General features: G+C 30.6%; 1 protein-coding gene across 1 annotated transcript; it reads right to left on the bottom strand.

Annotated features, from left to right (window-relative positions):
• Positions 1-19,850: 19,850 nt before the first annotated feature.
• Positions 19,851-24,901, bottom strand: LOC143195763 (succinate--CoA ligase [ADP/GDP-forming] subunit alpha, mitochondrial). The gene is made up of 2 exons (XM_076403204.1): positions 24,351-24,901; positions 19,851-21,492 (listed from the first exon to the last, which is right to left on the bottom strand). Exons 1-2 carry the CDS (start codon positions 24,691-24,693, stop codon positions 20,822-20,824), a joined length of 1,014 nt encoding a protein of 337 aa, XP_076259319.1. The 5' UTR covers positions 24,694-24,901; the 3' UTR covers positions 19,851-20,821.
• Between the last annotated feature and the right edge of the window lie 13 nt (positions 24,902-24,914).

The raw sequence follows: 24,914 nt of genomic DNA, 5'->3' as shown, positions 1-24,914 counted from the left end.
ACCGTCATTAGTCTTAAACTCTAACTCTGGACTATTTTATGCCTTATATAACTATCGGGCCACTTGGTTCCCTCCTGAGAGGTATTATGGGTGCACCCAAATACTATAGGACTGATTACCTACATCGAGACCTTCAGATACCCACCGTCAGTCAAGAAATCGAGAGAATTGCAAGGGGGCATGAGTAAAGACTCCATTCTCATACTAATATTGAAATATTGGAACTTTTGGATAACACCAGAACAGGATACAGACTCAAAAAATCAAACCATCTGATCTTGTGCAGTGTTGTGTAGTGAGGTGCATATATTAAAAAATTCAGCAGTGACATGTATAAACATTATTTCACCAGAGACTGAGTTAGGGCCGATGGGTCCTCCTAGTTATATACCTAGATTTAAGTTAGCATAAAGACAAATTGTAGGTTAGACGGAAACGACTAGTAACAATATATTAATTAAATAATTAAAAAAACCTGTTTCCTTTTTCACATCCATGCTCCCATCCATTGACGTTCATACTATGCCATCTCTCTACCTATCACGCTACATAAAATAACATCACAAATAACAAAACCTTTCGAAAATCGCCTTTCTGATACGAAATTAACGATCCTAAATCTGCATTTCATCATCCACTAACAATCAGATATAATTTTATATTCAACTAAATTTATTTACAGGTAGTCCCCATAAAGCATAAAGCACGAATTGGCTATAGTTTTTAATGAATTAGTTCTAATTCGTACTCCCAGATGAAATGCCTCCCTCTCCCAGACATCACCAAACCTAAAGACAACACTCATCAATGAATCGAACTCTAGCAAAAGACCAGTAACATTTCTTCTTAACCATTTCGTATATCCAGAGTCTCTATTGACTATGATCGGCAAACTTCAAACTAAAAAATCTCCAGGTTTCGACGGAATATCAATTACTCAATTAAAAAAAAGCTTCCGCATAAGCAGCTCACGAAACCGGCAAACCTCGTTAACTCCATCATGAAGCTGCAATATTTCACGCGCGAATAACGGTTATTCGCAAGAAAAGAGCAAAATCATCTCCATCTGACTACAGTCCATCAGCCTTCTCAGTACCATTTCGAAGCTTGCCGTGTCGAACAATTGGGCTTTCGCGCTCAATATTCACCCGTCCATCAGCCTACCCATCTGACCGCACACATCGATCACGTTCTTGAGCAACGTAAGAAGCTTGGACTGGACCTAACCAAACTTTCGACAAAGTCTGGCACGACGGTTTGATCACAAAATGCATGGGGTTAGAACTCCAAGAAGACCTAGCCGCTCTCATCAAGTCTACCTATCGGACAGATCTTTCTAGGTCAAGATCAGGAAAACACTTTCCAATCGAAAACAAATCGACGCTGGCATAACTCAAGGTTCCCCGCTGGCCCAGACTTATTTAACCTCTTTATTTCAGATCTGCCGAGAAAAGAGCACATTGACGTCGCGTTTTATGCTGACGACACTGTTTTTTCACGGCCTCCAGATTCGAGGTTACAATTCAAGAACCTTTAACGGTTTAAGGTTTAAAGTTTGTAATTGTTTAACATTTGTGATTGTCCTCAGGCAAGAGTGCAAAATCCGACAAGGAAAATGATCCCACTCACGCCAGTAAACAGGCTTGGTAAGACCGGATGCCTTCTGGGGTGATTTCTAAGGTAGTCACTCATCAGTCGATAGGCTTAAAGTTGAGTATTGTCGTTCGGAGCCCACGTTAAACTTCAAAATATAAAAATACAGTGTTAGTCTAATAAAAATGTTATTTTATTTTAATGCTTTGTTTTGCATAAAAAGCTAAGCAAAATATCAATACTAAATTATATTTAAACCACAACAAGCTGAGTGGTCGTCGCTTTCGCTAATAGCGAAACAGAAAAGATATTAAAGAAATTATGTGCATCGTGAATCAAACCAAGAGGCTAAAGAGCGGCGTGAAGCAGATTTGCGCACAAAACTCCCCCGAAAAGTGTTGTAACTTTTAGTGTGTCTCACACGCTTTTTAGGATGCAAAATAAATTTGGATTCTATGGAAACTAACGAAATAAAAATTTTAGATTATTACCATATACTAACGCTTTGGTCAAGTGAGCCCAAGCCCCTCATAAGATTGAAATTATTATTTTTAAATGTCTCTCCTCCAAAGAACTGCTATATAATTTTATCTTCCGAAATAACACTAGACTCATTCTTTTATTGGAGTATCCAATTATTGAAACTGAAGAAAATTTACTTGTTTGCTTGTTGCTCTTGGCCCAGAATGAAATATGTAGGCAGCCATACGATTTCACTAAAACTATTGTGTGAGACTTTTTTATAATTTCCAGAAGATTTTGGATCATTGGGACTTCGTCAACAACGTTTATTCGAATAAGTATGAATTTAGCATAACACTCATTAACAGTTGATTTAATTGTTTGGCTTAAACAATACATTCATCAATTAAATGTTAATAAAACACTGACGTGTGTTTCTTGAAGGTTATTACTACCTAATAATCACTGATGTTGCTGTCTAAGCATCGACCAGACACTAATTGAATGATGTATTAACTCAAACAAATTTTCCATAAAAATTCGTACCATTTTATCCATTGAGGTATTTCCAACGCTAAACGCAATATATTTATATCCATAGTGTAGTTAATACATTTCTTAAGAATCCAACTTAATTTATAAATCACTGCAGTATTATTAAATACTTTGACCTATATTCCTATCTTCTGAAGACTATCAATATATTTTTCTCAATATAATATACCCGTAGTAAATGTTCTACTTTTAAGCTTTATCTTTATTTGTTTCTACTTTGTCTTTTCTCTAGTACAAATATGCAGCCCCATTTCGAAACCAAGCATGTATTGTTTTATAGCCCCGTAAAAATTTTATATTGTCCTGAAGGTAAGTTTCCATGTTTCATAGACATTAAGCGAATTTTGATAATGCTGTACATCCTTTATTTGAAATTTATTTACTTTTGAATATAAAACCCCTACATCACACATTAGTCATCCATTTTTAAAGCAATTCTTAAAGTAATAAATATAAGTGTATCAGTTCTATATCTGCATAAAATACTGTTAATATTTTTATTATATTTTGAGGCTGTACACCAATTAACTCAATGTTGGGCATCTTTATGTGATATTAATTTTAATTTATATAATATTAACTACTGATTATAGCTACATGTTAAAGGTAAATTAATTGAAATAAGTAGCAATCAGAAAGAGCAAAGTTTAGTGAATTCGGTGGCTAGACTGGAGGCACGTATAATAAAACGTTATCACACTGATGTTGACGTGATAACATTTGTATAACTTGATGTAATTTGTAATTCAGATGGATCAATCTAAAACCAAACTATAATATATTCAATAAGAGCTTTGAACATATAATTCTGCGTCCTTGCCGACTTTACTGTCTTAAGAACGTGTCAGCGTTCTTAAAAACTATAATCTAAAGAAAGTTCCAACACATAACATTTATTTCTATTTGAAACAACATTTCAAGGTTTCAAGGATGTCCAATCTTCTTATAAAACTCCATTTACATCAGAGAATAAGAAGCATATTAAAAAGAAAAGAAAATAACTAGAACTGAAATATAAAAAATTTATTGGTTCATTGGAATAAAATTTCGATTGTACTAATATAATAAGTTACTGTTTAACAACAATTTATGTAGCAAGTTAACAAGCCTATATGGACCTCCACTGCAATGTTAATACAGCAGTTCAACTATTGGATAACAACTCAAAAGTTAATTAACTGAATTTCTATTTTAACAATAATATTTCTTTGTCTTTATTTAACATTTTTTTATTCAATAACAACGATGTATTATTTACGTTGCCTACTCAGTAATAATTATATCATCAGCCCGTAAATTATATCATTATTGGGTCATTATGGGACATTTTGTTACTAAAATATAATAATTATAAAGCTTTTTATATCAGCTTATTTATTAAATTTACATATGAAACCTTTTTTCTTGGTGTTAAGTAATTTAAAATATATAGTATTTAACTGAAGTCGCTTTTACATTTTCTCTAGCGGTGAAAAGAAACATTTTAAGGTCAGAAACTTTCTGCCTCGTCAACTATTTTATACAAAAACTTTGTTTAAGCTTCGGTATAGTTGGTAGTATTTAGTTGAATGTTTAAGGTACATTTGGCGTCAGCAAATATTTTCTAAGAGTAAGAAAAACAATCCATAAATTAAAACAAAACTAAGTTCTTATCGTTCAAGAGTTCTGCTGTTCCTTGGTTAATTCATTTTTTGTGCAAAGAGTAGCAAAAGAGCTTAGTTATTTTACATTTGTATTAAATGAGTTACAAAATAACTAGAATTTACTATATAGAAGATGAAGCCAATTGAATTTCACACTTTTTATGATTTTGTGAAATAATAGACACTATAAATATTACAGGTGCTGTTTAATAAACTGTTAATAAAAGCGTATAGTAATGTATTGCTTAAAAATAGAAAGAAACATGCCTACTTAAAAACTCTTTAATAGGAGGTATCAACCTTCTATCTATTTAACCAGCACTGAACCTGAAAAGATCTTATAGTGTTTTAAACAAAAAATTTACTTAGAATTTTATCAATACTCTTCTCTATGATTCAGTGGCCTGAGACCTACTTGAATATAACAATAAATTATGGCCAATAAAGCACTTCTCCTCGATTAAACTTTGTAGGTTGTATGACTGAATAGTTTCTCTGGTACATGTGAATAAAAGAGCCGAGTGAATAACTGATGTGCACTAATTGTTCCAGCGTGTTAAGTGATATTGAATCACAAACTCACGATCATCCAATAATTATACATTTTCCCAATATTCTACACGAACTAGATCCCCAACCACATGAAAATCGAAGGAAATGAAATAGTTGATCTCAAGACCAAGGAATTAATTTCAAACGGTTTTTGCTATCAACATTCTATACTATACAAATACCTATTCCTTTAACTTGAAACTAAGCTTAATAACTTGATCCAGTTGTCCAAAACCTACTAGAAATTAATTGGGTCATATTAGGACCCTTCAAAGCTATGCTATTCATACGAAACTATTCATAAGCTCTGTTCTGAGGGAAGATCCCCCCACAATGTCCCAGCTCTAGCGTTCCATACGCAGTGTATCATATTCTTATGGGATGTCAATTACTTGCCACATTGAGAGCTAAACTTGATGTTTCCCATGCTCTTCCTGACATACTTACTTCAAAAAGCCTGTCCAAACTCTCCCGTTTTTGTCTTTGACATCCTGTAATTTAAAAAGAGTATAACTCCAATAATTACATTTCTAGTGATTAGTTCCATTTCTATCCATACTATATATTACAGTAACATACACCTAATTATCTTTTATATTCACCTTTATATTCCGTTTTATCTAGTTATGTTCTTGAATATTCTAATTGTCAATCTACAAAATTGTGGCAGTCGCCAAATAGCATAGATATCATGAGACCTAAAAACCGGAAATTCGACGCATTTAGACGTATTCCAGTTCCAGTTCTAGGTCGCGTCTAAAATCAATTTTACAGGAGTGATGTGAGTTTTTGAATAAGTGAATGAGAAATTCTAGATGAAAATGTCGCACAGAATCATTGTTGCATGAGAAGACGTATTATTACTATAAAAAAGACAGATTTTCGTTTTAACGAAAATGGCAATTATTAACTCATATACTAACAACCTTTAAAGTGTGATTTTTCGCTTTTTTGTAGGACTCCTACATTTAGACTACCATACCCTATGCAAATCACTTACCGTTCTATAATTAAGTGGAAAAGACTCTAAATGTGAATTTAAAACATAAATTTCTAGCGACGTATTTTCTACACTAAAAATCTACATGCAACTCCCTCAAAGGCTTTCCAAATGTCTTTAATCTCTCTTCTGAAACTAAGTCGAATGCAAGATCTTTTGAAAGTAAAAACTTTATCGCGGGTCCTTCTCTTTATACCAAGATAATACCAGTAGCGAGTGAAAGAGAGGTTAAACAGCGTTTTACGTAAAGACAATGGTATTTCACCACAAACAGAACAAAAATTAAATGGATCCGAAAAGATAAATCTAATAGATGTTTAGGTAGGTTTGTAAGGTGTTTTTATATTAATAAAAAATCAATAGAGTTGAGAAGTATTATTATATTTGCAAACCATCAACGGTACATTTGTTTTATCTAATAGCACACACTGAAGCCTATTCTTTTCCCAATGGGGATATTCTTTGTACATATTCGCTTATGATGAGAATCATAACCGTTGTCCAACATCGTTGAGATGGTCCATTTTTTTCTGGTATTTTTTTTCATCTGTGTAATGTCCTTGTAGAATAGTTCACCTTGCTCTTCAATAACATCTCCCACATTTTCCGGAGATTACTCAAGGAAGGAATTAAGTTGAGGAAGAAGTAGAATGAAGAAAATGCACTTTTAGACTTATCAGGCAACCTAAAGCTTTAAATGATTTTAGTATTCTTTGGACGATTTGTTTATAGTTAGGATCTTTATTATTGCCTCAGAATGTCTCTATGATCCCCTTAAAAGAAATTCACACTTCTGTTTGAGAATCTGTTGAGTATGAAACTCCATTTGTGGGAAGTGATTTTACAAATTGCCCCATCAAACCTACCCTTATGTTTCTTGGAAGACATTCTTTTCCCCAAATTTAAGCTCCCTCGACGGCCAATTCTTTTTGGTCCAACGATTTGTTCAGTCAGTCTCTTCTCATACCACATAGACGCAAAAAGCAAGGAAATTTGGTAAATCAAGAAATTGGAATTGGTCCTGAGCAATATATATTAATTTTCGAAGTACCAATCTAAATTCTAGAAAAAGACGAGATATATATGTTGAAGCAATAAATTCAGACGTCTTGAAATTTGTTCCATATTATTTTAATTTTCAGCGAACAAAAATACATTGAAATCAAGTAAAAATACTGGAACATTTTTTTTAAATCTTATGAATCCTTATTAGCTAAATGTATATATTTCCATGGAAGTTTATTTAAAAAATTTTACTATTTAAAATACTAAAAATCAAAACAATATCACAATACTTTCAAACACCGTTAATTTCAAACATCCACATTAAAGAAAATTTCAAAAACAAAAATTAAAATAATATTTCTTAATACATAAAATGTTTCGAGGGTTTGTAAAACAAAAACTAATCAATAATTTTTGTGGTTGATGATTTTAGCTAACGAATGTAAAGATCCTACCAAAGTAACAAAAAAGACAATTTGGTTATATATATATATATATATATATATATATATATATATATATATATATATATATATATATATATATTCTATTAATTATGGGATTATTCCGAATAATATTCGCTCCAAAATTACGTTAAAGGCTCTTTTTTTTACTACAATGCCATAATGATTACGGCGAAAGGCTTTTAACCCCGGCTTGTACCAATAATCAGCCGGAACTTTTCCCGTGTGATTCCTTTTCAAACCACTTTCGGCAACCCTTTTATGCTGTGCGGCTTGGCCCCCTCCACCACTTTTACTAAAAAATCGCGTTCCAGATTATCGATTTACTATGAAATTTGAATTGACGGCTCTTTGTTGTTAAACCTTCAATATTTTTCGTGTGCCACTATTAGAAACCAATAAACTCCAATAACCAAAATAAAACTCTTACCATTATATATATATATATATATATATATATATATAAAGGAAGCAAGAAAGAGGAAGATGTATATCGGAAAAGGTCTTTGACATTTCAGTCGCCTATAGCTATAATCGACAAGGGTCTATATAAAAGAAAGAATTTATTCAACATCAAAGGAAACTTATTCAGAATTTAGGTGAGACGGGAAGATTTTACCTTTCGGTATTAACTGTATTTAATAGACGATAATTTAGATCTTTTAACGTTTCTTGGAGAGCTCTCATTAAGGATCTACGCCTTGAATACAAAATTTCACTATATAATAACATTACATTTTTAAATTTCAAGAGAGATGTCAGTGGCCTTGTATCTCGTATTCCTAATATATATTTTTATTGAAAATTATCCATGGCTTATTTTGATAAATATAATTTTAATATATGAGTACGAGGAGATCCAGCGAGAAGTTTTTTAATTAGATATTTTATCGTTGTTATCTTCAAATGTATTCGATTGGATTAAAAATACTTAAAATGGATTCCATTTTTTGTTCAATATTCAGCTTTTTTTTTTAATTGTTCAAACTTTATATGTTATTCAACTATATCATTATTTTAAGATATCCCCAGAAGGATGTCATTTCACGAAATCTGTTTCTGATAAAGTATATATATTTAAAGGTATGTATTCAAGTTATCAAACTTTTTGGTACTTCATGCCATTCTTTATTATTAACATAAAATATACATAATATATAATATATATATATATATATATATATATATATATATATATATATATATAAAAAGTATTTGTCGGTTTACGACTACAGATTTCTCCCAGCCAAATAGTAAAAATAAGTATCAAATATCCAACTTTGTAACCACTGAATTTGAAATATTGAACTCAAAAATACTAAATAGAAAACTGTTATTTTATGTAGAAGAATGTCAAAGCCATTGCATTTTATATCTAAATTGGCTTAACTAACAGTTGTTTATATTGATCATAATCGCTGATCAAAACACATGCAAACATATGACTCAAATATTCATGTACCAATCAAATATTTTTCTTTATTATATATTAAATATTTCTCATACGATGTGTACTGTAACATTTTACAATATTCCCACAAATTTTGAATAGTTTCTCTATACCACTATTGTAAAACTAATAACGCTAATAGCTTTATATACGATAAATCAGCTCTATTTATCTTTTACTATATATTAAACACATCCATAACTTCACGAACAACGAGCGAGGCAACTTTATTTCGGGAATATAAGTATTGCTATTCGATTAACGGTCGAGAGCTTTTATTACTGCTTTCATACACGGTCAGTTTATGAATGAAGCCTAAGCGGTAATTAATTAATTATAATATTGGTTTTACGATGGCTGGTCTTTCATGGTACTGGAGCGTATCAAATAAAGTCCGAACCCTTATGGTAGCAATTATAACCACTTATAATTTATAATTCCAGAATAAAGTGTTACGAGTCATCGTCAATATTACGTGTCTTACAAACCGATTTAGAGGCATATTTAGAGTGTTAGTGCGAAGTACTCTGAAAGACTATTGTGCATCCCAATGCACTCGCCAGTTAAATCTGCGCGATGACAGTATAGTGCACAGACTCAGACGCAAACGCAAACTACCATACAAACTAATTAATAGAAACATAGAGTGAGACTTAATAATCTCTAGAATAAGCTACAATAGTTTTAGTATATGTTAGGATATACTTTAAAATAAATTAGAATAGTATCTAGAATAACATTTATATTATAAGTTGTACAGCAGACCACTTACTGAAGTGATCTTCTACATGCCAGGATGGTGTTGTATTATATAATTGAAATTATATAATAATACCTATTGCCCACCGGCAGATTGTTGACGTTCTAGGAGATTAATTAAAAAAATTATAATTGAAATTCATTATTTATAATTAAAAATTCGATCATTTATCGAGTTATGATTTGGAAAGTATTCTAATGCCGAATTTTGGTTATTTTAAAGTTTAGCCTGAATGTGAGCTAATTCACAATTTGCGAACAATTACAATCGATAGGAAAAATTCAAAAGATGTGAAGATGAGTGCCACAGGAATTGAATGACAGGAATTACAATATAGAAAAATCGTCAGTGAAATACATCTTCAAAGATATTAAAGAAAGTAATTTCTACACTGACTAGACAATAGTTAATACTGATCACCAATGACAATAAATAATCAACTTGAACTTGAATTGGACTTTCACAATACAGTCAAAGACATGATAAGTTGATTTTTTAACTTAACAATAGCCGCCTTATACCATAAAACCAATCAAATATCTCAAGAGCTCAAAAGAGAAACTATTCTTTTGGAACCGCATCCATAAATTGTCTGATATATGGTCAAAATATATGGAATCAGATGGCTAATTCTTGATTGATGCGTTTGATGGATTTTCTTTACACCTGATAAATCTCATACATCATCGAGAGGTCAATTATTAATACTTATTCGTTATATTAAGTCTCCTTTTGCTGATAGGAAACCACTTATTAGTGTATATAATGCTTCAAAAATTAAAGATTAAGCCAAAAATTAACGATTTTTTTCAACAAGATGCCATTTTATCAATTTTCTTTTTCTTGTGACAATTCGGTCGAGCAGACCGACTCCAATTGTGATAATTAGCACATGTTATTTTAGCCCCAAATTTATCAGCATACAGCTAAATCATTCTTTTATAATTATTTGATATTAATCTTTACATCTCACCATATATCTATGCTTTCATATGAAAACCACCTTAGGAAAATTGCAAGTGGAGTTGAATATCCAGCATATAGTCACTCACTAAAATAATATTAATATTTAATGTCAATGTACTATATATAAGTAACAAACTAATACAAAATTATGAGCTGAAAAAAAATGTAACTATCAAGTATCAGTAATTTTCTTCACTATTTTAAGCATTTTTCTACTGGCCATATATCATAAATTACAATCAAAGTATTCACAAGGATATTTGCTTAATATATGTGGTCCTACTACTGATTTTGGAATCTATTAGACCTATTACTCTCCAGTACAACTAAAGCGTATAAATTATTAATTAATTATTTAAAGTTATGCCTTCTTGATATAACTCCGAAAATGTCATGAACATATCTGTTTCTATATCACAAAGCTCCGTCAACGATTTGTTAAAAATCCTATTTTTATCTATTAGTATAGGTTTAATTCCTGTATAATTTAATAACACAAAAACGAATGTTTGTTTATTCCATGCATTCCTGAAGTGTTTATTATATTGCAATGAAGCTTAGTACTTTAAAATGTGTAGTTTTATCAGAAATATTTATATAGCTAAACTTTTATATTTTAAAATACATGTTTAAAATACATATTTGAGTCTCTTTTTTTATCAACGAGGATTTATCTTTACTGGACCTACTGCTTAACGTGAGTTCCAAATGAAGCTCCTCAGCATTAAGCATGCCGAATGCCCAGTAACTTGGGCACAACTTGGAATCATTATTTTGTTGTCACAATTACAATCACAAACTAATAAAGTTCATTCTATAGCAAGATGGGAACCTGCTACAAACGCAACATTTTGTCGCCTTGGCCACCAAGCCAGCATTTATATGTTTTACTATGAAAATAGAAACACTTAAAACGTTATTCAACATTTGTCACATTTGGTGGAACGTCATCTGATATATAAAAATGAATATTTGTTTGTTTGTCCTCTATATATTCCTAAAAGCCTGATCTGATTGTCATGAAGCTTTGGTACCTTATTCTACTTACGGCCACGAAGGTTCCTTGTCTGGATTTTGTTTGTTATATTAGAAGATATATACCAATAAAATAAAATGAAATATCTAGCTGCATCTGGCAAAAAAATTAAAATTAGTTAGGGTGATATCTAAAACGTACCCGAAAAAATCAGTTTTACTGATATGTAAGGAAACCGAATATACATTTCGTAAGAAGCTTCATAATATTTGTGGATTATTGTAGGTAAAATGTCAAAATTTGTGTCACTACTTCAGATATTTTTAACAACTAAAGCAATATCTAACAGCTCCTAGAACCCTAATTGTTGAATTGTTAGTTCAATTGTTCCAAAGTGAGAAGCTGAAAAGGCGAGCGTAACCATTACTGTAATCAGATGATCAGAACCCTTGCAAGGACAGCGAACACTGCTATAATAAATGAAGTAAAGATTCAACTCGTATCTCATAATTGATTTCAATTAAATAATGTAAAACTAATAATAAATTAAAGAAATTCAAAGACCTTTTAAACATTATTACATCAATTCAGTAAACGAAGTAGCATTCTCAAGTAACTTACAAAAACAAGTTGAAAATATTAAACCAAATAGTATAGACATCAACTGTAAAGAACGCATTAACAAATTAGGTAATTATAATCAAGTGATAGCTTATAAATGATAGACAGTTAACTAAGTATAATATATGAACCGTGCATGAAATGAAGCATGACATTATACATCTTGATGACGTATGTACAAAACTTCTTTGGATACACCATATGATATAAACAAAACAAGTATTTTAATGTAATATCTTATTATTCAATTTAAGAGATTTTACAACCAAGTTTTTTATTTTACGTGGCATTGCAACTTATGTTGGTCACATTTAGTTAGTGCATAAAAAATTAAAAAGTAGTGAAATATAATGTATCAAAATATAAATATTTACATTTTTATTTATATACATATATAATACCAGTACATAGTTTCCATATTTTTTAAACAATTATTATATATAGAACAGTCCAACAATATTCGATATGATTTAAAGTTACCGAGCCGGCTCTTGACCTTTGACCCCGTCCCGGTGCACTGAATTATACTCCTGGAAACGACCTGCACCTGCGTTCAGCCGATGCACTCCCGTCCTCTATCCAGGGAAACGTTCAAAGCTATCAAATATTTAGAGGCCGGTAGTGTATTCTTAAACCGTGAATGCACAGAACGATTTTATTATCTATAGACACCAAAAATATATAAATATTCCTTTAACAATATTTTCCAGTAAAATATCTGGCAGAAATTTCACTTAAACCTAGGTATAAACCGTAAATATTTGTTTGCAGATAAATATATATTTTTAATTTATTTGTTACGTTGTTGCTAGTCCGGTTTCATAGGTTCTAAGTTAATCTCTAGTCTAATACTGCTGTGTTTCGCAATAAAGCAAGAATCACATGATCAGCAAATTAATCACCAGGTATATATATATATATATATATATATATATATATATATATATATATATATAACCATTTGTGATATATCACATGTGTATAGTAGTAGAGCAGGTAAAGAATTAGCCCCAACACACTAATTTGTCCTTTGGTTTCTTTTATTGTAGATCAGGCTTCCTCTTAATTGACCCTAGAAATCCTGGCTGTGGTGTAAGATTTTATAAGTATGTTACTTTAATTTTTTTGTATCTTATGAACTAGGCTATCTGCCAAACCTTACCGAAGGCTTGTGCTACATATAAGAACATAACTTTTTTTAAATCATTTATTACTGTTACTACGGTCGTTGCTTAATAACCTTCAATTTGTCTTTACAATACATTAAATCTATATATATATATATATATATATATATATATATATATATATATATATATATATATATATATATATCTAGATCAGATAGATCGGATAGTCAGTAAATGCTTCAGCGTTTTCTTGACTGGCCCAATTCCATTTAGATCTCTTATAAATAGACTGCATAAACATTATCGTTTTAGGTATTCTATGGCTTTTCGGAGCGAAAAATATAAATTAATATACTTTTTATAACTCATACAAATAATATACTCTATAGACTTTTCCACTGATATCTGTTATTCTACGAATGTGATTATTTGTTGAATATTTGTTAATAAACCCAAACAAATGTGTTTTATATTACGTTTTTCCTCTCTATAATTAAATATTAATGAATTATTCAATTCAATGAAGATTGTTATACGGATATAAATATTTTTAGTGCTACTTAAATTGACATTGATTATCTTTATTCCTAGATATCACAATTAAATTGCTACAGAAACATCTCTCATCTCATTTTTGATGAAGACTAGAAACAAAAAAAAATGAAGATAAAAAAAGGACCTGTTTTTAACGCCAAATTATATATAAAAGGCCCCCTTGTATTGCATATTACATAATAATTTATGATGATTTTATTTTCAATTAAACCGCAACATTAAAAATAACACCTTTTGTTCCTGTAATATCCCAACGGCTTGGATCGATCAGGATGGACTGTATATTGGCTTTGCTCTCCAAAATACTTGATAAGACACGCTTTCAGAAAATTTCCTGGCAGGGATATTTGGGTCCTTGTGTCGCTGCCAAAGGTTGAAGGTTAAATCATGATTATTTCTCTCAATTTAGCGAGAGTTGTTCATCTTCAATATTGACCTTGTTTTTATTCTCACTGTTCATTTAAATTGTAACCCTGCTTGACGAATATAGTTGTCACAATCAGTGAAAAATAAAATTATTACAGTTTTTATTACATTTTTATGCAATAAATTTCAATAATTTAATTAATTTTACGAATACAGGCAGAAAACGCAGAATTGTATTTATGACAAAATGGTGACGGAAATTTGTATTCACCAATTGTTTTAATTGAATTGAATCTTCTATTACTAGTTATACGCCCTAACTGTTGTTTCATTAAGAAACAAGGTGCGTATAGGCATTTTCGAATTACAACGTGTATGGAACTGGTATCACGTCGAATTAGTTTAATAAATAATCAAGAGACATAATAGTTATTGCTGAATAGATGTAAATGAAATGTAATAGGCATAATAAGGAAGATAGATCGTACGTTATTAATATTATTTCATTGTTAAATACTGTACTCTATATTTAACTACTTTTCCAAATAATCTCAAATAAAATATTTTCTTCAATAATGGCTAAACGTATTTTATATTGTTACCTTTGAGCCATTGATATAATAATGTAGTGATATTTGATATATTGGATTGATATATTATTTGATATAATAATATTTCATATTATTTCTAAACTGATATTTTTATTTGATGAAAATCTAAAAATTCCTATAAAAGAATTATTCCAGATTTGGAAAAGGCAGACAAACGAATTCGTACTTTTATTCACTGATTTCGGATATTTTTTGTCTTATTTAATCAGTTATGTTATATTAACGGAAAACGGTGTTTTGCTATCGAGGCTTTTTTGAGTATTCAATCAGGTTTTTTTATTAGCTCAAAAGTAACCGAATAGTAACATAAATACACAATATAACGAAACAGTAACCTAAATAAATTGTTTTATCAGTTCCAGAAACCTGATTCTCTAAACGTGTTCTAAAAACAGGCTGGATTTCTACAGCATAACTTAGAATCAAACTGGTAAATCCAGATCTGATCCACAGTGATTATACGATATTAAAAATAATTTAAAATACTTTTTATAGTCGTACTTGTATGTGTTTTGTTACATTGTTAATAAATTCGGTACCTTACTGTACCGCATACAACATTTTAAAATTTATCTTAATTTAATTATAAAATTTTGTCTCTGGAGCGGCAAGTCACAATTTAAAAACATCTTTCAATATCTCTCTGTTTCAATTTATAAAGAATCGGGTTTTTTGTCTTATTTATTATTCTCAATGCATTTAGGCGTTTGCATTCTATTCAAAGGTTAACTGTCAATTCTAAAAATGTTTAATACGTATATTATATTAGTTTAATGGTAACGTTATCAATTCAATAAGAACGCAAACCACTACATACACGCACTAACATGACTTCCACTAAAATATTTTAACTTTAATCAGCACTTGTTTGTATACCAATATAGTGAAATTAAAATCATCACAAAAATACTCAATTTTGTAGCAAATTATTAAATGTGACTAAATAAATAAAATATAAATTATTATTGTTTACTTTTTAATCAAACAAAAACCTTTTTTTAATAACTAATATTACGATTTTAATTAAATACTACACTTAATGTCGGTTTGTTCAATTTGTATGGGAATCTGTTACAAGGTGAGGTACGTATAACAAAAAATTTTAAGGTAGCTTTCCTTAATTTCTGGCATACCCTCCCCCAGATTTTTTAAAATTATTCAGCAGACTACGAAACTAAATTGATTGATCACTCAACAAAACTAAACTGGCTGTAACAAGCTTGGATTTCAGCCACCGCGGAAAACTGACACGAACAGTTTTATTTGCCATGTGTCACTACTTGACATACCACTTCAATTTCAAGCCTCAAACCAAATGACACTGTGTTTAAACATAATCTAACGACCAGCGAGTGTCAAATTTTTTCGATTAAATTTGTTACACCAAAACCAATTCTCGAAAGCAACCAGACAAGTGCTGAAAAAAATTCAATTAGGCTTATTATATAACTCGTCAGCTTGATTAATACATTAATGTAACATTCCGATTAACATATGCCCGGAATGTTTGTAAAATGAGTTATTGTGATTCCAAAACCTGGAAAACCATCAAATGAAGTAAAATATTTTCGACCAATTTCAGTGCTACCAGTAATATACAAAATATTTTAAAAACTCCTGTTAAAACGCAATCACATGTAGAAAGAATCTAATACTTGCACATCGGTTTGATTTTATGAATAAACATTCAATAATTGACCAGGTTTCTACGAAGAGAAAAATGTTTGCTCTGATAAATTCTTGGCTGTAGCACACCCCTTGGATGAAGCCTGGCACAAGGGACTCATGTATATTAATTATTGCCAAAGCATTGAATTCTTGGAAACTCCTGCATCTCTGTCTGTATCTAGAGAGTTAAACAAAAGGAAGCTTACTTAAAAGTGAATCAAGTTATTACTAAAAATGAGGAGAATGAAAGTCAATGAGAGTAAATCACTACATATTGAACCTAATTACGAATAATCTGGTGAGATACTAATAAGTATAATAATAATTATATAATAAATATGAACAATATTTTAGGATGTATGTTAATGCAAAACTTCGTTGAAAGACAGAAACCATGAGGAAAAAATTAACTCGAATTAATATACAAAAAATTGTATTGACCATTAATCTAAAATAAATACTAAAACCTGTATGGACTTATGTAACTTAATTATGAGAATATATTCTGTAGTTGTTGTGTAGTGAAGTTTACTAAATGATAAAAACACTGAAAAGTGCTAGTAACTTTTATTTTATTTTATTATATAATAAGTAATTGGGAACATAGATAACAAGTTTTAAGTTACTGTAGACAAATCATATGTTAAATTAGTCGATATGATGACCAGTAATAATACATTAATAAAAAATTAATCTTCTTCAAAATCATCTTGTCATTAAAAATACTATATAAAGTATACACTGTATTACATATTTGAAATTAAGTTAATGTAAGTATATTTAAAAAAAAACATGAGATTCTTTATTTAAAAAAACGTTATTAAAAATAAACTGTTCACAAGGAACAGATTATTATTTGCAAAAAATTGTTTTCTTTAAATCTGTTTACGACAGTGTAAAATAAAACCTAATTAGTTTCCAAGTCTGAAACTGTTGGCTCGTGAACCAAAGTAACCTTTAAATCATATTACCTTTTAAGTCACATTTCCTTATTAAACAAAAGTGTGTATTGAAGAGCGCTTGACAGAATACCGAGCGAAAAAATTTATTATTTCCAAATTTCTTTTATTTTTCAATATAATCTTTCGGTGGAGGGCCCTTATTTTCAAGCTGTTACAACACCGTTATCTCGTTCCGAAGTAGCTTTTTGAAAAAATCTTGAGAAAGCGTCGTTAGAATTTCAATATCAAGAAATTTATCGAAATTTATTGGGCTGATGGGAATTAAATATTCGGCAGTTAAAATCTGACATATATTATATATAGTAAAGTGCGAACAACATATATCATCACATGCATATTTATATATAAAACATGAAGTAAGAATGTTAATAATAGTGTTTATATTAAAATGTTAATATTAGTTAAAAACATACAACTGAAAACATTGCAGCTTATAGTGATATTTAATTGTGAAAACTAGCCTATTCCACAATATTTTTTATATTCTATAAGCTTACAACAATTTATTTATTTATTATAGTTTAAACATATCCTATAATGATGAAAATTCATTATTTTTCACTTCAAAAGAAATTTTTCCAACCTTTATGATAACATAGTCGATCCAATTCTTCAGCATATCGAAACTATGTGCGAACCATTCTCTGCTTCATCGATCCGAATCAGATGGCCCTATATCTGGTACATCACCAGTGTATCACTACATAATATAAAACAAAGTCGCCTTTTCTGTCCCTATATCCCTATGTGCGCTTAAATCTTTAAAACTACGCAACGGATTTTGATGCGGTTTTTTTCAATAGATAGAGTGATTCAAGAGGAAGGTTTATATGTATAATACATGCATAATATACTAAGGCAACATTGCTAATTTTAGAGGTTTCTAACGTGATGTCGTAAATTAACCTATTTTTTTAGGCTTATTTAGCAATTAGCAAAAACGCTGCCTAACCCTACGAGTTAGATCAAATTAATGTACTACAGTATTGTACACCATAAAATGGTCTACAAAAAAGTCCGCGATGGTATATGTTTATCTTTTAGGGATAACCCACATTAACCATTTTTATTGTTTACTTTTTACGTGAGAAAATGGCTTATTTACGAAGCTATTTTAAGCAATACGGCATTAATCCTTATCGAATTAAGTACCTTAAATACAGTGTGCAATTAATATAGATCAATATTAGATATTACAATATAGATCAATTAATATAGATATTACAAATTTAAAATTTGCGTTTAAAAATGTGTAATGTAATAAAAATTGTATGAATTTAGATATTCCAAAGATAGCAAGAAATCTTCATAGTAAGTATAGGGGAAGAGGAATTGTTTTACTCCAAATTTAACGCGTGCAGGCCAAGGGCAGTAATGAATGAACCAAAAATACTGGATCGATTTTAATCATGTTTTCATTGAGTGACATAGGCATATATATTTTATGCCCGTGCAAAGTCGGAGCGGGCCGCTATGTTTTTATATACAACGTTCATATTTTTTCTGTAGTGTATTTAATTTAGTATCAGCATTGCACCCGTGCGAAGCCGGGGCGGGTCGATAGTCCTTTATGACTAATTGGCATGTAAGAGGATGACTGTACTGCTGGATGACGGTACTGCTGGTCATTTTCAACAATACGTAATTCAATTTGTTCAGATCGATCAGATCCATCTGAATAACAGTTTAATTTGGTTTTGTCAGCTGGTAATAAATTACTCCTTCATAGACACGATAAGGCTTTATGTCCATAAATATAATGCTCTCGATTAACTTTTATATATATTGTTTATATAATTTATATTTTTATAGAATCCAAACCACGAACTTGCCATACCATTAAAACCAAACAATGAGGTCCAATAGCTGGATTAATTGAGCTTATACTAACAACAATCGAATACAACAGTAACGCGTAACAAGGAGTCACTTCACGTGATACTAGTTACACATGTCTGCAGAAAAAAAGTTGCTTTAGTATTTTCAACTGATTTTTATGTACTTTAATATGCTGAAAATCAAAATAATATTACAATTCCAGGTCATCAGGACATTTTGCTATGATCCATTACGATACAGTACAATGGCGTCTTTTCATAGATAAAAAAAAACTAGAAAAAGAAGCTTTAAAGCAATTCTAGCTTCACAACGGCAGTTTTTATGATTTCCTTCCTGTAGGTCATCCCATAAACCTGAAAGAAACCTACAAGAATTTAAAATTGATTCTTCGAAAACTAAAATAAGAGGATTATGGTGACAATTTCCCTTGGTTTTCCGTCTATAGGAGAGCAAAGGCCGAGAAAATAACTGGACCAAAAATAGTCAGAAATGAACATCCTCCAAGAAGCCTTAGTACCTCAACATAAAGTTATTTTACCACCGATATACATGACTTTGTTGTAGTTTACAAAGAGAAGCCTCATTGGGAAAAATAAAAGGTTTTAGTATGTGCTAGCTAACGCATGTCAGATAAAAATATCATTATTAATGGTTTGTAAATAAAATAATATATTTCAAGTATATTATCTTTTATTTTAATGTATTAATTCAAACTAGTTACCCAAATCGTCAAGAAAAGTGTCTTCCTATAACAAAAAGTAAGTCATTTTCGAAATCAGCACACCCAGAAACATAAGAATCGTCACAAAATCGAAGGAGCTCTTAGATTTTTTTTGCAGATCTGTATTATTCAACAAATTGAGCTCGCCGCTCAAAAAAGTAGTGGGACAGAGAGAATATTAAGCGCTTGTAATATAAAATGTTAATCCGTTGCGTTATTCACTAAGGATCTAATGTCTTCTTCAAGTTGATTACGTCTCCACAGATTAAACGCCCTCAAATGTTTCAAAATAAGCTGCTCAGGTGTATCTTGGATATTTTCTGGTTTGCCAAAAACTACCAGACCGTCTGGAGATTGGTGTTCCAATAATCCAGACTTTTATTTCACAAATATTCGCAAATTCCCAGCAATATCCAAGAATTTAGATATTAAATTTATCAGGGAGATGACCGATATGCATACAGCATTTTCCAATCCTGCTCCAAGCGAACAAAACAAAGTGCCTAAACTGGTGCCCCCTTGCTGCGCGCTACCTTCTCAGTCACTAGGTGATTTGATTAGAACAGATTAAGGTTTTTAGCGGCTAACAGCTGGCTCCTGAATATACATAAAGTATTTTCGTCCGCAGTCAAACCAGAATAGAAATATTTCCTTTTTTTTCCTATTTCGATGTCAAACGTTGTGAATCACATCAAATAAATAAGTAAAAAGTAACCAGTGGTACTGTTTCCTACCCAACCATATGTTTTCGACGAAACCGATAAAGCTGTCTGCGAAATTACAAGTTAATAATTAATCATTTAAAATGCTCTATTACGTTTCACATCAGTTGCATCATTGCTACTTATAATTTATTACCAATGTATTTAATCTAATTGATATTATACATCTAAAACCATATTTTAGATCGATATTACTGAATCTATAATAAATGTAATCGTTTCATTTCATTATACAGAGTAATTCCTATAACCGAAGGATATGGAGCTATAGTAACCCCGGCATTTTCAAGAGCCTCCACTTTATGCTTTGCCAATCCTTTTCCACCGGATATAATAGCTCCTGCATGTCCCATCCTTCGCCCCGGAGGAGCCGTTAATCCTGCTATGAATGACACCACCGGTTTATATTGAGTCCCGACATTGTGCTCTTTCAAATAGCGAGCTGCCTGTTCTTCGGCAGATCCACCTATCTCTCCTATAAGTACAATTCCTTTGGTGTCCGAATCTTGGAGGAAGATCTCCAGACAATCAATGAAATTCGTACCATTAAAGGGATCACCGCCAATGCCGACGCATAGAGTTTGTCCTAAGCCTGCCAAAGTAGTTTGATATACTGCCTCGTATGTCAGAGTACCCGATCTGGATACTATTCCCACTGATCCTTTCTTGTGAATAAAACCTGGCATAATTCCGATTTTACAGGCCTCGGGGTAAATAATACCCGGACAGTTCGGTCCGATAAGACGGGATTTGTCCTGTCGCATTAGGCGATGTTTAATTCTGACCATGTCATGTTGCGGTATGCCCTCGGTGATGGTAACTATCAGAGGCATTTCGGCATCAATGGCTTCGTTAATTGCTTTTGCTGCACCTGAAAATAATAGAGGTATACCATGTTATATAATCTTTTATATAACCATATTAAATACTATAAATCAGCTAGTATACATTATAAAGAGAGCAAAAGTTCAGAAAATTACTTAAGCGAAGAGTAGAAGCTTGATATCTCGTAGTTTAAATAAAAACTCTTGTGCTGAAGTACAGCAGAACGTGGGTTTTTATTTATGTTTTGATTCATGGCAATACTAAATCTTATTAGTCTCAAGCTGACGTTTCCAAATGAAAATTTGAAACTTCTTTGTGTTAAATACAATCGCATTCCTTCGAATTTTTGAAGATGAATAACGAATAATACGTGGTCAGAGTTGGCTCAGGGACGAAACCATTCTTGTGACAGAAAACATTGACTTTGTACGCGAAACAAAATTGCAAGGTCATCATGTGATGCGATTGAGCGATTGAGTCATCTTTGGACATTAGAATAACCAATACCAATAGAATATTGCATGAACATTTAACTGGAAAAAATCTTATTCACGCGGTATTATCCATAAATTGACGAAAGCTCAAAAAAATGCTCTAAATATGAAGACCCACTCAATCGGTGCGAAGAAATTTCCCAATATATACAATCAAGGTTGACCAAACAAAGCAACAATTCGCTGTATGGGTCTTCAAAGAACAATCAAATCCGACAAAAATGTTTGGTGGGAGAAGCATTTCGAAATAAATGATAGCCTATTTCTTCGGAATAATTGGACCTGTGGTGGAGCGTGTATTAGAGCAACGTAAAATGATGAATTCTGAATGGTACACCACTATTTATTTACCAGAAGTGAAATAGGAAAAAGAAGCAACAACGCAAGATCATTTTTCATAGTGACAATGCAAGCTATCACATTTTGGGTCAAATAACCATGTATTTGACTAAAAGTTTTGTCAAAAAGTTTAATTGATGGGTCATCCTTTTATCGCAATTTCATTATTAAATTCAAAATATAAGTAAAAACCCTTGTACGATATGGTAAATACTACATATCGTACCTATAAGGAAACATTAAATAGTTCAAGCAATGATATAATTTACTATATAAACTCAAGAGAGTTAAACTCGAAAATACATGAGTATTAAAACCTAGCCTAAAGAATGGACATATCTATAAAAATCCATTCGTAATATTATAACTATAATTATAAATTCTTATTGTTTTATAAATGTCATATATGGAGTTTATGTTTATTAAATTAGAAACATCACGTTAGACAGAAAAAACAGAGTAGGTCAGACTTAAAATTAAAGAACTGTACTGATTAATCCGAAGATACTCCCAAATTTACCTAAAATCAATTATAAACCTTATTTGGACTTCGATTAATTATCAATAGCTACATACAATAGCAATATCTACAACAATATAGCTACTGAGCAACAATTAGAGAATTAGATTGAGCCAAACCAAAGTACATGAATTTGTGTATAAGTGTTTAATCTTAACTTTAGCTTAATTAGTCTAATTTAATTTTAATATTAATGCAAGTACAATGGAACAATGGTAGTAAATTAATTTTATAAATAATATTCTACTGAGCATATCTAATGTGAGATGTGATTTAAAAAAATCTGCTTAATGAAATTAGTCAGTGCAGTCATGACATTAGTAATATGTAATAAGTACGCCGAGTACTTTCGGAAATTATTTATAATTTTTGTCACTTGTCAGTGAGTAGGTTTCAAGATGTGAGATAATAAGGCGACAAAAATGTGTTTAAAAATTACCAATTAAAAAATTAACACATTACAAAAACATTTTCACATCACGATAGGAAAAACAAAAACCAAATGTCATACAAATTTGAAGATCTATCAACAATAGCAAGATATTCAGAGATGCATAAGTAGAGATCTGATATTTGATTATACACAATAAATCAAAATAATTTCCATCAAAACCACTAGATGAAATATGTAAACCTGACTATCATTGTTACTATTGCAAAAAGACACTATTTATAATTTAATTAGCATATTCATAGTGAAAAAATGTTTCCACAAAATTAATACAACTGAAAAAGAAATTTTTTTTTAATTAAAATTAACACTGTAATCGTTAATGAAGAAAGTTATGAACATTACTATATATTAAAACAAATCTTAAAATAGGCCAAGAAAATACAATTATTTAAGCTATAAACATTCTAAGTTATATTAAAACTACTGTAATAAAAATATATTTATACTTTTGAAATAAATCGCAAAAGCGTTATTTATGATTCCAAATTTATTTTGGCTTCTTCAAATTTATTCATCTTAGTTGTAATATATTTTTGCCAATATATTTTAATTTTTTCAACAGTTCTTATATTCTGACAATACCTATTCGGTTTTAGTGTTACCACTTAACAGAACATTATGTTCAGCTTAGAGAACAACTAAAACTCTCACGTGATTAAAATAGGAATATAAAATAATTACGAGAGAAGTTCATGAAGAAAATAACTTAACTCAATTTACGTATAACATTCCTTACTAACAATTTGCTGGAGCTAAAAATTCATAATGAAATATTTTGTTTTTACATCTTCTTGTATTACAGAAACATACATAAAGTTAAATCTGTCAACCTTTAATACAAAAGACAATCAAGATATTAAATAGTAATTTTCTATGTAAATAAATATCGAACATTTAGATGTCAAATTAAATATATTTAAGATTTTAAAACATGAAACCCATTAAATGAAATATGAAAAATTAAAAAATTAAATTTACTTGAATATTTACAATAAAAAAGCAATAGATATCGAAGCAACCTATATAGTAAAACGAATACACTTATAGAACTATACTGCATTTTAAAATTGGTATGTGTATAATATTTTAGTCATTACCTGCTGGAGGAACAAAGATAACTGTTGCAGAAGCGCCTGTGGTATCTTTAGCTTCTTTCACACTGCTGAAAACTGGAAGGCCCAAGTGAGTTTGACCACCTTTACTAGGAGAAACTCCACCGACCATTTTGGTACCATATTCAATTGCCTGTTTGGCATGAAACGTTCCCTGTTTACCAGTGAAACCCTGGCAAATTACTTTGGTGTCTTTGTCAATTTTTATATTTTCCCTAGTTGCTTTATAAGCATTTAACCGCGCAAATTGAAAAAATAATTTTCTTCTCGGCAAAACATATAAAAAAGTGTTCCGAAATAATGTCATTGTCATAAAACTGTTATTCATCAGGTAAAGTTTGTACTTCAAACTTACATCACTTATATGTCATTTTTACAAATAGAATTAGATACTAATTCACAGAATTTATAGAATCATTATTAATTTGTTTCATTCTTAATAACATTAAGATAAATAACAGAATAGCACAACATCAAATCGTTTATCATCACCCCACATACTATGAATCTATAAACGGAACAGCTGTTTCAACTACACAATGTTTTAAA

This window comes from Rhynchophorus ferrugineus, unplaced genomic scaffold (assembly GCF_030347505.1).
Source record: "Rhynchophorus ferrugineus isolate W39M unplaced genomic scaffold, kcgeb_rfMv2 rfM4, whole genome shotgun sequence".
In the NCBI taxonomy this organism is placed as follows: Eukaryota; Metazoa; Arthropoda; class Insecta; order Coleoptera; family Curculionidae; genus Rhynchophorus; species Rhynchophorus ferrugineus.
This window is presented reverse-complemented; position numbering and strand designations above follow the sequence as displayed.